At 41.0% G+C, this 17,881-nt stretch overlaps 1 protein-coding gene across 1 annotated transcript in view; it reads left to right on the forward strand.

Moving 5' to 3' along the window:
• LOC149278692 (receptor-type tyrosine-protein phosphatase gamma-like) overlaps window positions 1-17,881 on the forward strand; it is a 176,319-nt gene that overhangs the window by 141,620 nt on the left and 16,818 nt on the right. Inside the window, exons 13-15 of the mRNA XM_089501835.1 lie at window positions 1,861-1,990; window positions 11,430-11,521; window positions 15,768-15,859. Of these exons, the coding sequence (XP_089357961.1) occupies window positions 1,861-1,990; window positions 11,430-11,521; window positions 15,768-15,859 (314 nt within the window). The remainder of the gene's footprint in view (window positions 1-1,860; window positions 1,991-11,429; window positions 11,522-15,767; window positions 15,860-17,881) is intronic.

Here is a 17,881-nt window from a genome sequence, read left to right on the forward strand (position 1 = left end):
CTCAATGCTTTAGAATCGGGCCATTTCCACTTTTTCTGTTAAAGAGGGCTGTCCATGATGAGCGTTTGCCGGGTGATACACCCTGGTGCTACTATACATACATTGGGACCAGTAGGGTCTCCTCCTAATTTATAACTTCCCTTAAAAATATCCCAGAGGGTTCCATTCCTGGAACTCACGCACACTCAAGCTTAAAGGGAAAATACCAAAAAAGAAAAAAAACCCAGAAAATCAAACAAACAGGCGGCCATTGCGTCTGCCTAGGGAGATATAACGTTACGTTTGCCGACCCTGTTACAAATATCAACAACGTTACAACTTCATCGAGAGCTCGCCGCTACAGACACAGCCAATAAACCCCGTTTTTTAAATGGTTTCATAAAGCGCAACTCCGGAAGAAAAATCCATTTTCCCTCTTATATTCTTAATAAATAGTTATTTTGAACTCCGCAAATGAAAATAAATGGGGGGCCTCTTCTTTTCAATACAGAATCATTAAAAAAAAATAAAAAAAATTAAAAAAAAATATATATATATAATTAGATACAATTATGTGACAAGTTGAGTCAGGAGCAGCCCGTAAAGCATCCCCTACTTATACAATTGTTTGTAATTTGCACTGAATAAATTAAATTAAAAAAAAAAGCATATTTTATTAACTGTACTGTCTATTACTAATTACCCATAATAACTTTCCTAGAAGAGATATAACCGGTCGCTGAATGTTTTCTTCCTTCTCTCCTATTTATTCGCTTTTCTTTAAAACGTGAGATAGTCTGCAGTCTCGAGAATTGCGCGAGGCACGGGCGGCTTTAACCTTTCACTACGGTAATGCCTTGATTTAATGATATTGGCAGTCACTTTTATTGCACCATATGCAGTTATGCGGAGTGAAATAAAGCCACTTCCATTTGGTGAGAGAGAAATACTCGTCAGGCCATAATCTTAATGCAATCCGTCCTTTGTCCTTCGTTGGCGTTTTATTTTTCCTTAATTACTCTGCATGTAAATTTCTGCATGTGTGAAACGCCAGCGTGAGTGTATAATGTATACATCCTTATTTTATTTTTTATTTATTTTTTGATATATTATTTTTTTTATATATATATATTAAACTTTTTTTTTTTTTTTTTTTTTTTTTACATAATAAACTTATTTTTTATTTTTTTAATCTTTTTAACCAAACAATTGCATCACCTAATTTTCTTTTTTCTTGCCTGCTTTTCATTATGTTCAGCCTTGACTTCCATTAAATTTATGGCCAATATACCAGTGACTCCCAATGATTTCCAGTATCATTTTCCTACAGTCCGACCTTCACACGCTTTGCAAGTTTATAAATGTAGAGGCCGGAAACATTAAAGGGTAAATGTATCTGGTCTGAGCGGTTACTCTTTCTTTACAGTTTTCTTTCTTTTTTTCTTGAAAGTACATTCCTGCCAGATTGTTTTTAAGGGTAAAGTGTATCATTTGAGGATGACTCAGAGAAAGAATCTCCATTTTTCACTCTCGTAAGTCAATGGATGACTTTGGTGGATGAGACCTATTTTTTTTTTTTTTTTATACGTTTTATTTTTAGGAATTTCACAACTGAATTGGAATATATTCTCTAAGAAAAATAATTATTTTTAAGTAAAAAATCCGGAGCGAACTGGTTTTCCATCTGGCTGTAAGTCTCTACATGCTTCTTACTCATTTCTTCTCCACTGGAAGACATTGTATTTGTATCCTTCAAATACAAACAATGTTGGCTTTTTTTTGTTTATATTTGATTTGTTGACGTTTGTTTTTTTTATGTTTCTTGATACATCAGTAAATTTAATTCATATCATTCTATATTACTGTCAATTTCCGTTACAGCCCACCATAACTCCAGCATGGCAAGCCGGCCGGGTCCCAACAAGATGGAGTGGATCATACCACTGGTGGTGGTTTCGGCCTTAACGTTGTTGTGTCTGATACTTCTGATTGCTGTGCTGGTTTACTGGAGGTAAGATATTTCTTTACAATTTTTGATACAAAAATGGTTATTGGGTTAAAATGGCTGTTACTGATTACAGAACTTGTTACCAGCTGACGTTTAAAGCGGCTTTGTCACTTTCCCAAATCTTACATTTTATGGTTGAGTTTATCTAATGAAGATGTGTCGTGATGTTTACAGATTACCATAAGTAATATGTATAAACGTTGCCCGAATACCATGGGAAAGGCCTTTTTTACTTTCTGTTCTCAAAATCTGAATGACGGTTGCTCCCCGATCGTTTTGCTTTTCCCATTTGGTGGAAGCTGATCATGCAAATATATTATAGTAGTGATGCTAAAAGGTGTGATGGTAACGGTTCCCATTTAAGAATCTAATCTCACAATTTTACTCCTGGTTTTATAGGAGCCCATACAAAGATTGTCACTGAAAACTGACTCTCGGGCAAAATGTTACATTACCAGTGAATTAAAGAGCAGGGATGGTCTGGATAAAAAAATGGTTAAAAGGTTTGGGGTCGCTTAGAAATGTCCTTGCTTTTGAAAGAAAATCGAATCCAGTGCAGACGGGGTTAATGCTGTAAATGACTATTGTAGCTGGAAACGGCTGATTTTTAATGGAATCTCTTCATAGGCGTACAGAGGCCCTTTATCACTCCCATCACCCCTGTATTCCAATGGCCCTTTATCACTCCCATCACTCCTGGGTTCCAATGGCCCTTTATCACTCCCATCACTCCTGTGTTCCAATGGCCCTTTATCACTCCCATCACCCCTGTGTTCCAGTGGCCCTTTATCACTCCCATCACTCCTGTGTTCCCCCCATCACTCCTTTATCACTTCCATGAAAACAGCTAAGTGACCCCAAACGTTTGATTATTACCGACCATTTAACTTAACAGTCAAAAACGATTCTTCTTTAACTCTTCTGAAGATCAGAAAACAAACGTTAACAGGTTACGCTACAGCCGAAATTGGTCTGTTGACCTGACAAACGAAGGGTTACTTTTTTCCATGCCCCGCTTGGCACAGAGCTTTTTGCTTTCTGTTTAATTTCTGTTGACTCGGTTCCAGGGTACGTTTTCTCCGTGTCTGAAAAGTTCCCTGCATTCGGTTTTTCCAAACTAATTTAAATGTCAACCTTTTCTTCTATTTTAAAGGGTTGGGGGGGGTTGATTTGCGCTCGGGTTATGTAGTCTAACATGTCATTCCGCTCAGTCAGACACGATTAGCGGTCTTTATGAATGATCTTATTTTACATCACATCTGGCATTTAGAAATTTTTATGTCTTTTGAAGCATGCGCAGGCATTAAGTAAGCCGGGCACTTTTTTTTCGACTGCTCATTTTTTTCGTTATATCTTCCTGTAAGCAACAACAACAAAAAAAAATAGATCCGAGTGACTGGTTACAATGATATCACTAAAACTCATGAATGACATCATAATTAACATGTAGAATATATAAACATACCGTACAGACACATTCTAAACGATGTCAGCATATTTATACATTGTATCGGAAAATAAATGTTTACCGCCAGAGGAACCAATAGTATGTGCCTGCTGATTGTACCGGTATGTGTGTTGCTATGGAGATAAGACCATTTTTTTCCAACTTAGCACCAGGCTTTCTCATTTATAAGCGGCAGATGAAAGCAATGCGACCCGTTTAGAACCCGGATCGTGAGTGTAGATCCGGTCATCAAATGACAAAAAAAAAAAAAATGGACTTGAAAGTGGGGGGGCAGGTGGCATCTGGGTTCTATAGAGGGACTGTCCCCCGAGAACAGGGACAGCTGGGAGGTATGCAAGCCCAGTACATGGACATATATCCGCGTATAGAAACAAACGGAGCTCCTTTATCTCCGCGAGGTTATTATATTTCAAAAGAACAGATGCGGATGTCTGTTTTGAAGTCACCAGCCGCCGCTGCATCCCCGTCCCTATTAAATCAAGGTGTTTATGCAGAGTTAATGTGTTTACATTCGGAGAGGAGATTTGCAGAAACACAGCTGCAGCTGTTAAGATATCGCACACGCGTGTAACACCTTCTACGCACACGCGGTATGTAAGGGGGACGACTGCACGTTATATTCCACTCTAAGCTGTTTTGGAATGAAAACCCCTCGTCTGAAACGCCAATTCCGAGGCCGGTCGGCAGTTTGTCGTGAAATATAGATATTAGAACGCACGGGGGGGGGGGGGGGGGGGGGTCTCATCGCCTGCATTTCTATGTAGCAACCAAATGAGGTTTGGAAAGCTTTTCGCATGCAAATCGCCGGCGGCAGAAGGAGCATAAAGTCTGTATCTGGGGATTGGGAGACATTGGGATAAATCCCTGCCCTGAGCTAATTCACAAAGCTGTCCCCACGTTAGAAGTACTCGACCGCCGTTCAAAGGTTTTGGGGTCTCTGAGCTGTTTTTGGGGAAAACGAGGACATTTCTGGCTGTAACATAATTTGCAAAAGGGTTTTCTAATCATCAATTATCCTTTTAAACTTAAACTTGGATCAGCGAACACAACATGCCATTGGAACACAGGAGTGATGGGAGTGATAAAGGGCCATTGGAACCCAGGAGTGATGGGAGCTATAAAGGGCCATTGGAACACAGGAGTGATGGGAGTGATAAAGGGCCATTGGAACCCAGGAGTGATGGGAGCTATAAAGAGCCATTGGAACACAGGAGTGATGGGAGTGATAAAGGGCCATTGGAACCCAGGAGTGATGGGAGCTATAAAGGGCCATTGGAACACAGGAGTGATGGGAGTGATAAAGGGCCATTGGAACACAGGAGTGATGGGAGTGATAAAGGGCCATTGGAACCCAGGAGTGATGGGAGCTATAAAGGGCCATTGGAACACAGGAGTGATGGGAGTGATAAAGGGCCATTGGAACACAGGAGTGATGGGAGTGATAAATGGCCATTGGAACACAGGAGTGATGGGAGTGATAGAGGGCCATTGGAACACAGGAGTGATGGGAGTGATAAAGGGCCATTGGAACACAGGAGTGATGGGAGTGATAAAGGGGCCATTGGAACCCAGGAGTAATGGGAGTGATAGAGGGCCATTGGAACACAGGAGTGATGGGAGTGATAAGGGGCCTCTGTACACCTATGAAGAGATTCCATTAAAATCAGCCGTTTTCAGCTACAATAGTAATTTTCAGAGACTTGGAATGGAAGGAAGTTTTATTTTATGGGTAGGTGGTAGATAAGCGGAACAGCCTCCCAGCAGAGGTGGTAGAGGGTAATACAGTGAGGGGATTAAACATGCATGGGATAGACATACGGCTCCTGAATCTAAGACGAGACCAAGGACTGATTAAGGTTTGAGTCTTTACAGCAGAAGTAACTGGCGACTAGATGGGGGCCAAATGGGGCCGATCTGCAGGCAGTTATGCTTGACCTGTTGAAAAATAGAACAGCAGCATCAAAGGTAGGGACAGATATCCCATTATATAAATGAACCAACAGACATTGCATTACCTGTGCAATTAAACTTCACGAGTCCCCGGCGACCTCTATAAACCAGCACCAAGCTCAGCCGACCTTCCCAGACGCTGAACACGAATGGTTTATCTGCCACGTCTCGGGCCGGCCGTTCATTAGAGGTGCAGAAGGTTACAAAGTTACCAGGAACGTTTCTTCTGAGAGTTCAATCCGAAGATCCGTCTTTTTTATTATTGGGAGTCCAGAGCTCCGAGGATCAGGGATTCTCAGCAGGCGGATAACGGGACTGATCGCCAAGAAGCAGGAAAACCAGGGGGGACCTTCGGACCGTTCCTACCATAAAAAACAATTTCATCTTCATCTCGGTCTCTGCAACCTCTCGTAAACGCTGGGGGACTTTGCTTCTTCAATTGAGGATTTATACGACGTCATGCGAAGAATGAAGACCAATATTTTCCAAGAAGGTATCGGCTCGTAAAATGCGTTTGTTACGAATGCAGCTTAATGCCCCGCGGGGGCTTCTTCCGGCTACAGTCTGGTTCTTCAGCTTTACTGCAGATAAGACTCGTCCATACAACACCGAATCCCATTGGGTCAAACCCAAGGCAATGTTGTCTCTCTCTCTCTCCTGAACATCAAGGGCCGCGGAAGGAGGATTTATTTAGGGTGGGATTTATTCTTTCTTATTCTAGAACGTTGACAGCTTGGTGGATGCCGGGACCTGCATCTGATAAGAGTGAACACATTCGTATTGTTGACATCATAACTTATACTGAACAGCAGGTATGATGTCAGACACAGTGGTGTATTCACTAAGCCGTGTGGACATCTAGAGGTCTCCCTCCATCATGGAGGAGCCTGCCCTGTACCATGTATAGTTAGATCAGAATACAGGTTTAACCAAGTGTCGCATTGCATTGTGTTACCAATACATCCCATATTCCCAAGCCAATTGATTAAAATTATCCCCTCCCCCCCTATAAGCCATGACCTCATATAGCCCTCCTTATAGACATTCTGATGTATCCAGAATCTGAAACATTCCACGTCCCTCTTTGTTCCGATTGTTTATTTATTTTTTGATTTGCCGGTCTGTCCACGAGGCGGCAAACGACTCCGCGGCAGAGGAGTTATGTTTAATATTTGAAATTAACTTTTGCAGAGCAGATGCTTTTTACGGCCGGTAGAAAAGGGACATAGTCAATTAAACAAAAAAGATAATAGAAAGGTCAAACAACGGGAGCAAAAAATAGGCGCCCCATAAATTGTTGTCTTTTTTTTTGATACATTGCGCGTTGCACAGACTCGCGTTGTGTATCTCGGAGGCTGCAGAGGCTTTTCACATAACATTAAATGTCTGGCTCCGATTTATTGGCGCAAGCGTTTCGGTAATCGGGTCTGTCCGTCTTCTCGCGTCGAGAGGCCGCCGAATCCTTTTAGTATTCCTGCCTGCGAGTTGGATATCCTTATGTGTAAAACTTCAGCCGGCCGGTCCGTTATTCATCGGGGATTGTAATGCGGTTTTAGTTCAGCGAAAGACTTGGCCGGGAGACAATCCTGCGCTTCGGAGGCTTCCATTCGGGTTTCTACTTGAAATTGAAGATCTTTTCGCCATCGCAAATTGGATGTAAAGCTACAATCTGGTCCTAATTCCTGTAAATCCTGGCTGGACGGCTCAAACATCCACAGGCCAGCATCGCCCGTCAGACACACTAGGTACATGTCTAGTGGGCTCATGTATTCCCATTCGTACTAATTTTAACGAAATTCACCAATTTAGGTAATTCTTAAGAATTTGGGGAAAACAAGGAGAGGGACCCCAACGAAACAAATGAGAACGGAGGAGAGTGCTCAGAATGTTTACATTTTTTTTTTTTTTTTTATTTTATTTTTTTACTTCCCCACTCACACATACTTACACACACTCACACACACTCACACATACTTACACACACTCACACTCTTTCACGCTTGCACCTTCTCACGCTCTCTCACACTTTTCCCGCAGCGCCGCTTCTTCCCTTGCCTCTCCTCGTTCTTCTGTCTTCGTTCTTGGCCCCCGCTTTACCCCGATATCAGCTCTTCTAACCAGGCCTCCCGGAACGCTTCCGCAATAGTGCAGAGCCTCCTTGCACACCCTCTCCCTCGATTGGAGAAACAGGAGAGAGGCTTTCCCCGTAGAGGACGCCGTAGCTCTTCCCTTTTGCGGAAGTCTTCATTTTCTGATGGCCATGATCTGCGTTTTTTTTTTACTGCAAATATTCAACTTTTTATTACAACAAAATTCCAATTAAACTTTAACAAAGTAAATGACGTCTACCATTGGCTGTTATATTCTATAGCCCCTGTCATAATAAACTAAACTGCAAAAATACCCTTTTAAATGTTTTTATCTTTAGTTTAAATAACCAACCTAAACTGGAAAGTGAATTTTTTTTTTGGGGGGGGGCTCCTTCTGGTCTTTTGGCAGCCATGAATGGCTAAAATTAGAGTTTTTTTGTTGGTTTTTTTTATGATATAATAGGATTTTTTTTGTACACGTTGGCCAAACCCTCAAATTGACAATATTGATGACTTTGGTTGGAATGCTCTGATCTTCTCCCAAAGATTATCGATGGACCTTCTGGTCTATCATCTCGCTAACTAATTCAAATGACTATTATCTTCATTGTAGCCAAAGAAAACCGCATTATTCTTGCCCCACAAACGAGGCGTCGTTATCATTATCCAGAAATCCGCTTTGTTTCAGCAAGACCTCACGTGGCTTGATTGGGGACTAATAACCACGCGTTACCCCGAAGGATTACAAAGTATCCCCCGGGATTCATTCACAGATGTGTCCGGCCGGCACCGGCAGCCGATAAATGGCTACCAACCGTCCCAAATGACCCAGAAGCCCACCTGCTACCCCATCGTTCTTCAAATAAATTAAAATTAGGTGTCTGCTAATAGGCTATCATGGCTTTATTTTATTTTTATTGCAGATATGGGTCCGGTTCCTTCGGTTCGACCTACTTTTACCCTTCCATAGAGCGTAAAGCTAATTTGGGGCATATTTTTTCCATTCAGTTGGTGTTATGGGATTTAACACCCTCCTTAATTATAGTTTCTGTTAGTTACCTTAAAATATATCATTCAAGACAAAAAACAGATTTAATTTTATTTATTTTTTATTTATTTTTACTGATAATGGCCATTATTCTGAGATTATTAAATCCGGTTCCGCTCCACGCCTCCTTTTTTTGTTTTTATTGCCCTCTGTATGGGATTCGTTGGCACTTTATAAATAAATGATAGTAAAAGTGTTAGAATTACAGCGAGGAGACGGAATGTCATAACGGGCAGTGACCCGACACACAATTGCCACCCGGGGGGGGCTCTTATCGGAAATCACTGCGGCCGTATTGATTTATCTTCAGGGTTCAGCACAAGGAAGGATTTCCAGCTTTGTCTCCGGAGGAGCTTCGGGATTTCTGATTCATTCGGTTCCCTCTCGTTGCCCTGGGGTTGTATAATTTGGATCAGGAGGCTTGACGAGAATATAAGTATAGCCCCCTTCCCCCAGGAAAAAAAAAACCTCAAAGGGTAATTAACACCTTATATGCCAGATTTCACCAAACCACCACAAAAGGTTACTTGGCTCGATGCTCTGAAAATTCATTAAGTTCTAAAATATTAGATATAAAATATATGTATTTGGGATCTTTAAAGGTGCTGTTCCACTTTAATTGAGCCCTGCCCGTCTAGTCGCCCGTTTCTCCCGCTGTAACGACTCAAACCTTAATCAGTCGTTGGTCTCGTCTTAGATTCAGGAGCCGTATGTCTATCCCATGCATGTTTAATACCCTCACTGTATTACCCTCTACCGCTTCTGCTGGGAGGCTGTTCCACTTAACTACCACCCTGAATGGGGAATGTGCAATACATTGTTGCACTTTATCTGAAATATCTTTGCTGCGATGTCAATATTTTCCCTTTCCCGTGATTCTCTTCTCGCAGAAGCCTTCCGACTCCCGTCATAATGGCCGCAGATAGTATTCTTTTTTTGCTTTCCCACCTGGTGAATAGTAAAGGAGGTCTGTCTCACACACACAGCAGTTGGTCTTTATCTCGAGGTTCTGCGCTGAGACACATAAAACGCCCTCTGTATCAAACCGCGCTCGCGAGGCACTTTATATGTGACTGCACAGTAATTATGGCTCTATTTATCTCGCCGACGGATTATCAAACTGGGATACGCAAGCTCTTTGGCGCTATCACTCCCATCATGCTCAGCCAGCCAGGAGGTGAGGGGGGGGTTGGAGAGCTGTAATCTACATTGTCTGGATTTCCAATGGTTGGTTCTCTTCTTCGGCTCGGATACGCGATGTAATTGTTACTCCTCTGGTTCATAAATAGTTAAAGTAAATATCTTTCAGTTGCTCTGGAGTTTATTACACGCGATACAATGTATTTCTTAAGATGGCTTATGATACGGCAACAAAATAACTGAATTATAATTCATAACATTTTAAAGAGTAGTTGTAGCACAGGATGGGAATATAGAATTTACTGACAGATCGGCCCCATTCGGCCCCCGTCTAGTCTCCCGTTTCTCTTGCTGTAAAGACTCAAACCTTAATCAGTTGTTCGTCTTGTCTTAGATTCAGGAGCCGTATGTCTGTCCCGTGCATGTTTAATACCCTCACTGTATTACCCTTTACCACCTCTGCTGGGAGGCTGTTCTACTTATCTACCACCCTTTCAGTAAAGTAAATCTTCCTTCCATTCCATCTCAGTCTCTGACGCTCTAGTGTTAGATTCCGGTCTCTTTTTGTAACTTTTCTCCTTCTTTGAAATAAATTTCCCTCCTGTACTTTGTTAAATCCCTTTAAGTATTTAAATGTCCCCCCCCCCCCCTCTCTTTCTCTCTTTCTTTATTTATCCCCCAAGCCGGACAAATTGCGACCCCTCATTTTTTTCTATACAGTATGAGTTTTTCTATTTAAAAAAAAAAAAAAAATAGAATTCTAATTCAGATAATTTTGAAACTTTTCCTTAAAAGCTATTTTTTTCAGCATTTTTTGGTCTTGGATAGATATTTTTTATAACAATAAATGGGGGGGTGGTTTATTTCACACACACACCCCCCGGGTACAGGTGCTGGAAAGCAGTGTATTAAGGTGTCGCAGGGGACACTAAGGTTCACTCTTGCATGTTAAAGGCTATTGTGAGGATCTGCAGGCAGCCGAGGAAAAGAACCCCCCCCCTCCTCGCCACAAAAGCTCGCACACTGGGACGTGTTCATTAAATATTCAGCTCCGGCCCCTAAATGCACAGCGATGAGCCGTGACGCTGCAGAGGCGAGCCTCCTCGGTCTCACCATGCAGAGACTGCTTGCCTTGCCGCTCGGCGTCTTGTATAAGATGACCAGCCTTTGCTCTCTCCTTTGCATTAAGTACAGGTAAATCGCCTGCATCCCCCCCCCCCCCCCGTTCCCGCTGCTTTCCTCCCTCGCCTTCCTCCCTCGGCCCTTTTTTTTTTCTCCTCTTTTCATGCACATGGACGTCCGGGGCCTTAACGTTCTGCATCTCGTGTTGTTTCTGTGACTCCGTGTTGTCTTTTTTTTTTTTTTTTTTTTTTTATCATTGCCGACAGCTGTGTGGTTGAACTCAACCGTAAGAGCTCACACTTTCTTTCGGAATTATTTACAGTTTTTTTAAAATTATTTTTATAATATTCTTGTGCAAAGTTTTCCGCATGTTTAAAAAAAAGTATTTTTGACATTTATTTAAGTTGAACTTGGCAGTCCCAAAAAAATATATTAAAAAAATTGTAAAAAATTAACTCCTTTATGGCCGCGGTAATTGGGTTACTTAATATTAAGCCCCCTTTTTAATGTGTCATTAAGTGGCTGTTACCAGTGAATGTTTTATATGATGATTGGGGGGGGTGTTATTGTTTGGGTTATTTGTTGTGTAATTAAAACATCTTTTTTTTTTTTTCCTCCCCGCAGGAAGTGTTTCCAGACGGCTCACTTTTATGTGGAAGACAGCAGCTCCCCTCGTGTCATTCCCAATGAGAATATCCCCTTCATTCCCATTCCAGGTACCGTATTTAGATGGTGGGTGTAGCTGGAGGACCAAACCATTAACAGAGTCGCGATACTCCTATATAGTGATTTTATTACTACTCTCAGTGTACGGAAATACTTATACAGCTTCCTGCCTAGGGCCCCAAGGGGTAGGACTAGGTCATGGGGCCCCAGAGATCATTATTTAAGGGACACTGGATATAAATGTATTCAGCTCATGGATACTGTACAATTATCAGCCCTGTATAATTACCCCCCCCCCAATGGGTTATCTCTCTCTTATTAAGTTGCTGGTTGTTGCTGATTGGTCCAGGCAGCCTTTGAAAGGTTTGAGGGAGGGACTTAAGGACAGGAAGTTTGTTAGAGAATGCTACAGTTCAACTTCCTCGAAGGGTGATTCGAGACCAATGACTGATTAAGGTTTGAGTCTTTACAGCAGGAGAAACGGGCGACTAGACGGGGGCCGAATGGGGCCGATTTGCCAGCATGCTGTATGTTTCTATGATGTGATGCGTACGGTGCGTCTGTATTCAAGATGTCACGTGAAAAGTTTTTCCAAAGGACCCTCAATGGGTTAAAAGGGTCTCGTTAACAAAACGCCGTCCCTCCTATGTTCATATCCCTAAATATAAGGAATGCCGCTAATTAGCCGCTGCCTTCCCAGCGTGACAGCGTCTTTGTCCCACCTATAATTAAAATTCTCACGGCCGTTCCTATCGACTGTTTCATCAGACGAGGCAGAAAGTATCGATCCTCCTCCATCTCGGCTCCTTTGTCTGAATAATCATATGCTGGCCAAGCTCGGTGTGCATAGAAAATACAAAGTTTGGGGGAAAAAGTAGAAGATTTGATTCTCGACCAGAACGGGATTATGTTCTCGGAATTCCAAGCTGTTTGAAAGTTGTGACTCGGCAGAACGTTCTGCCCTCTGCAGTTCGTCTTTAGTCTGGGATTTGAAGTCGGGGTTCGCCCCTCGGTGTGTTTTGTGTTCCTCAACGTAAGGAATTAATAATTAACGCTGTTTAAATATCGCTGCTATCGGACCGCAAAATGCCGTTTTTGGGATTTGGGACGGAATTAATTACTTATTACATTATTAACGTGTTTTACTGTAACACAGAGCCTGCCGGCAGATCGGCCCCCATACGGCCCCAGTCTAGAATGCCCGTTTCTCCCGCTGTAAAAAGTCAAACCTTCATCAGTCGTCGGTCTCGTCTTAGATTCAGGAGCCGTATGTCTATCCCATGCATGTTTAAACTCCCTCTCTGTGTTAGCCTCTACCACTTCTGCTGGGAGACTGTTCCATTTATCAACCATCCTCTCAGTGCAGTAAATCACAGGGCCATCTGAGCTCTTCGAGAAGCAGAAGATCCCTCTTATGTTTTTTGTCTTGCCAGCTTTCTTGTTTGGGTCTCGCTCTTTCTCCGGCTCTTGTTGGATGAGTCTAATAGGAGTTGTATGTCAGGTTATTTCCCTTTTTTTATATTTTGCTAAAATGTTCTTCTCCTAGAACGTTCATCATTATCTTGGGAATGGATGGTTTTCATAACGCGTTCTCACAGCTGTGTTGTTCCATCGGGTTTGTAACTATTGTATCCACTCAAGGATGTTCCTTCTTGGTTAAATGTAACAGGTTGTAACGATGATTGAACGCTGGACCTTTGAAACTATTAGAAAGGGGAGAAAAAAGAATCCCTAAACGATTTTCTTTGCGCCGATGCGTTTCCCATCACTGAGCAGAAGGACTTGTTATTTTGACCTTCACCGCATTGTATTAACTCCACACCGGACACAATGATCCCTGCAGATTGTCACAAAATGTAAACATTTAAAAAGAAGCTGGGCTGATATTTTGTATCTTCTCTAACCATTGGGGCCCTAATTTCCGCCGATTACTCAGCTTCTCCTGAGAGCGATTTGCTTTCGTAGATTTGCAAGTCAACCATCGTTGGTGCTTCTATTAGCTTCATCGCTGAGAGCCGGAGGTCTTTCTTTTTCTCGATGGGCAACAACGGACAAATCAAACGGAAAAAACCCGCCAAAGATTCTGTAGTTCTTAGTAAGGGTTAATACAAATCCAGAACGGACCAAGTTTGGAAGCCTCCAATGCTTTTCATCTAGAGAAGTAGGTCAGCTGACTAGGATCGGAACTTGCCGATACCGTTGTTTGCTGCCGAGTTCCTACTCAATCGACTTAAAATATACTCTCTACAATAGTTTTATTTATTATTTTGACATATGTTGGTCTTTTCTGAAAAGAATAAACATTTTGACTTAAACATATTATAACAACAATGTCCCTTCCACACTCCATCGTTGGGTCTCCTCCAAAAGACCTCACTCTAGGAATACTAAACATTGTCCCTCTACTCTGTCACCACAAATGGTACCAAGTCAATGGAGCTTCTGGAATTCCCTACAATACTCATTGTTTAAAATCAATGATTCCTCTGAAGTTTTTTTTTTCTATAGACCAAAAACACAAGTTTCTCTAAATTCAGTTATTTTGAAGGCTGTCAACAGCTGTTTTATTGTCTCCTGTAATGGAGGAATAAAACACGCAGATACCCATAGAGTTTACCGATGATCAGTCACCTGGAACTAAACATCTTCGCATGCGACATAAAACACGTGTTAAAAGGCAACTTTATCTAAACGTGTCCTTTTTGTTGTGAAATAAAGTAATCAGTTCACCTTCAGAGGATGAAGTCGTTGCATGAAGTCAGATTCTGAGCGGGTTTTGTTTAGTGGGCTTAGTGACACGTTAGGGGGGGGGGATATTGTGTTAACGTTGACTTCTTAATGTTAGGTCTCCAAAAGTTATGATACATCCTTTTACGAAACGACCCATTTTGTATACTCCCTGGAGCGTAACTATTTTTTTTCCTGTACGGTTTGATCGATGAGTTGATTGCATCCTACACCAAGCACAGAATGGACAGTAGTCAGAGAAACCGCTGACTTTGCTTGTCTACAGATAATTCCTTAGAAGTTTTAGGCTATTTTGTGGCCATGTATATTGTAAGTTGGCATCCATTTGGTCCCTAAACATTTTGTGTCCCTCTTACTTCCCCCAATGCCTCTCTTTCTTCCCTTGAGGTTCCTCTTCCCTCCCCTGATGCCTCCTTCTTTCACTAAAGCCCATCTTTCCTCCTCTGATACATCTTCACTTCCCTGTTGCCCCTCTCTCTTCCCTTGATGGCCCTGTTCCTGCTCTGATCCCTCTCCCCTGATGCCCCTCTTTTCTAGGAGGTCAGAATGTTTGCTGGGTATGAGGGGATCGCAGGGTTCTACGGCCCTAAAAGCCCCGATTAATGTGTATAGAAACAGCATTTAAAATGCTATTTAAAATGTATGAGATGTATGTAACAAAACAGATGACTTACCTTATGTCATACAACCTGAGAAATGTATCAGTAACATAACTAGGGATTCATGCTATAAGGTCTTATTGTGAGACAAAAAGATCTCAGTAAATTGTATTTTTATTGGAAGTCCTTTGGGTACAAATCGCTTTTACTCCATCCTAAAGCTTCTTTACCCAGACAGCAATTTCTTTCCAGCTGAGCGCCTCCATTCCTCTCTTTATTTCTGTCTCTTACACGCCGACACTTTCTCTTACACTCTGTTATACTCTGTTATATGGGTATTCTTACCCAAATATGTCAAATATAGACAGAAAGTTAAGGAATAGCCGTGAGCTGATTGACTCTTCTAGCCGGTACGTTTCGTAAGACCCTGCTTGATAGAGATCACTCGATAAAGATTTATAATCGTCTGATTTGTCGCCTACGGAATTATCGTTACTTTTGATCTAATGTGAATCCAAAGCCTGACTTCTTACTAAATAGATTTCAGCCATACTTTTTCTTTAAAACTGTCTTGTAGCCGCGCTGATGACATCACAATAAAGCGACACTTTAGGATAACTTTCTCCTTTTAAATTCCGAGTAGCGGCGAGAACGTTCTATTTGGAGAACTTCTATACGTTACGCGCTTAAGGAGAGTAAATTAAAAAATTTTCCTACGATGAAGAGTGTTGGACTTTTTAACAGCAAATGGCTTAAAATACTTTCCCTTTGTTTTCGAAAATATGCCTTTTTAATTTTTTATGAGATTTTGTCTACGGAATTAAGACGTCTAAGCAGGAAGTGGGAACGATAAAAAAAATAAAATAAATAAAAATAGGAACTATTTAAAGGAAAATTGCAAATTTTAAAAATATTTAACTCTGGTTTTTTTTTTTGTCTTTGCGTACAGATGACATGGACGCCATCTCGGTGAAGCAATTCATCAAACATATAGGAGAGCTCTATTCCAACAACCAACATGGTTTCTCAGAAGAATTTGAGGTACGTGGTTTTTCTAAAATCTAAAAGCTAATTTATTTAACTGTGGTAAATCACACACACACACACACACACACACATATATATATATATATATATATATATATATATATATAGTGTATCTTACAATTTTAGTTTTACAATTAATAATTACAATACTGGGGCTAAGTATTTTTTTTTTACGGTTGAAGTCATTTTGATCTTAGTTGAGTAAAATGTATCGTCCCGCTGTACGAAAATTCTCACACGGTCTACAAACAAACGTTGAACAATGTAATGATGGCATTGAATTGATATTTTGTTTTTTAACATTTTAAATGTTGCTACGTTTCCTTCATCTTGAATGTTCTCTGGTCAAAACGGGATTAGAAACCGACCGGGAATTTTTTTATCGAATTAAAGGAGATTAGAAAATTGAAACTAAGATGTACAATTTTTGGAAAGTAGATAAAATTTGAGAATTTTTAAGGAAAATGAGAGCTATACGTACTTGTTACAAGACGGAATCCAAATGTTAGCGGTGCTTCTACACAATGGCGAACGTTGAAAAACATCCTCTCCATGGAGATTTAAGAATGGTTATGAGGACCAAAACTTGGCCAAGTGGCTTTCCGCATATCGTATAGAAGTATGTGGCTTTGCGATGGTTTTAGTGGATCATTAAAGGGTTTACATTGTATCAGCTCCTATAGAGATGTTTCAGTCTCACCTGGTAAAATTGGTCTAAAAAAAAAAAGCTAATTTTTTTTTTTTTTTTTTGACAGTTTCAGCCAAATTCTTACAGTCTTCCCTGTCCTTTTTGTTATTAATGTCTTAAATGACTATTTAAGCCACAGGACAGAGAGACTCGTCAAGAAAACACAGCTGACGATTCTTGAAACGCAAATTCGTGCCAATGATGAAAAATCTTTATTGTGTTCACGTAAACAATGTTTCAATTGTAATGGGAGTTTCGATCAGAAACAGCGCGCTCACCACGAGATCGCAAAACACAAAACGTATCAAAAGGAGTTGTGTTCGTTTGCAAATTTAACATAAAAAAAATTTGTTTCGGGAGCCAACTCGGCGTATCGGGTAATGCGTCCGTAAACCGTTTGTTCTTTAAGTGAAGATCAATAAATAAATATGAATAAAATTATTTCTAGAGACACAGATGGAGAATCGGAATTGTTAGATTTCTCAAAAAATCCAGTTTCCCCCAAATATTCTATTCCTATTTTTTTTTCTATAAATGTATTTATTCATGTCTGCAAATAAGAGAATATTATCCAGATCTGTTAATGTTTTCAGAATATTCCATTCTGCCCGATTTCTTGTTTATAATTTGGCCCCTAAACCTTGAGCTATCTCTCCGCGCCATTGCCAAAATTCGGTAAAATCGACGTAGCAAAAATAGATGATTCTAGACGTTGAGATAAGGATTGAAGGTTCTCTTTGACATGAAGTTCTTCCGCTTTCGACCTGTAGATCAGTGTAATCTGTTTGAGTCCATTGATCCCAGAAAAATAACTCAATCCGCCTCCAAATGTCCTATTTTTGCCGTTTTCTGGGTGTTTGTATCAATACGGCGCCGAGTGCGTGATTTTTGCTAATGGACTCCCGACTCGGCCGACTGAGTATCGAGGATTCTAACAATGTTGATTGTATTCAGGGCGAACCCTTAATTGTCCAGGGAGCCGGGCTGCGATGACAAAAATCCCACCTAACGCCAACTCGTCCATTATTTATGGACTGAGCTCCCCGGCGCTGTATATCACAGCTGGTAGTGACACCATTTAATTATTCAAAATAATCAGCTACACGACTATAAACTTGATCTGACTGTAATTAGGCTCTGCTTTTTTTTCTTCTTCGAGTGTCAGATCACTGCTAGAAAAGCGATTGTGCCGTGTTACTCGCTGTGTTTTAATCTGTGGTTTAGAAGGATCCATTCATGTCGGAGGTACACAGTGTGCTAGCAAAAAAAAAAAAAAAAAAACAACAAAAAAAGGTTCTTTCCAAAAAAAAAAAAAAAACATAACTCAA

This window comes from Sceloporus occidentalis, unplaced genomic scaffold (assembly GCF_023333645.1).
Source record: "Sceloporus occidentalis isolate IW3139 unplaced genomic scaffold, rSceOcc1.0.p SCAF_183, whole genome shotgun sequence".
Classification (NCBI taxonomy): domain Eukaryota; kingdom Metazoa; phylum Chordata; class Lepidosauria; order Squamata; family Phrynosomatidae; genus Sceloporus; species Sceloporus occidentalis.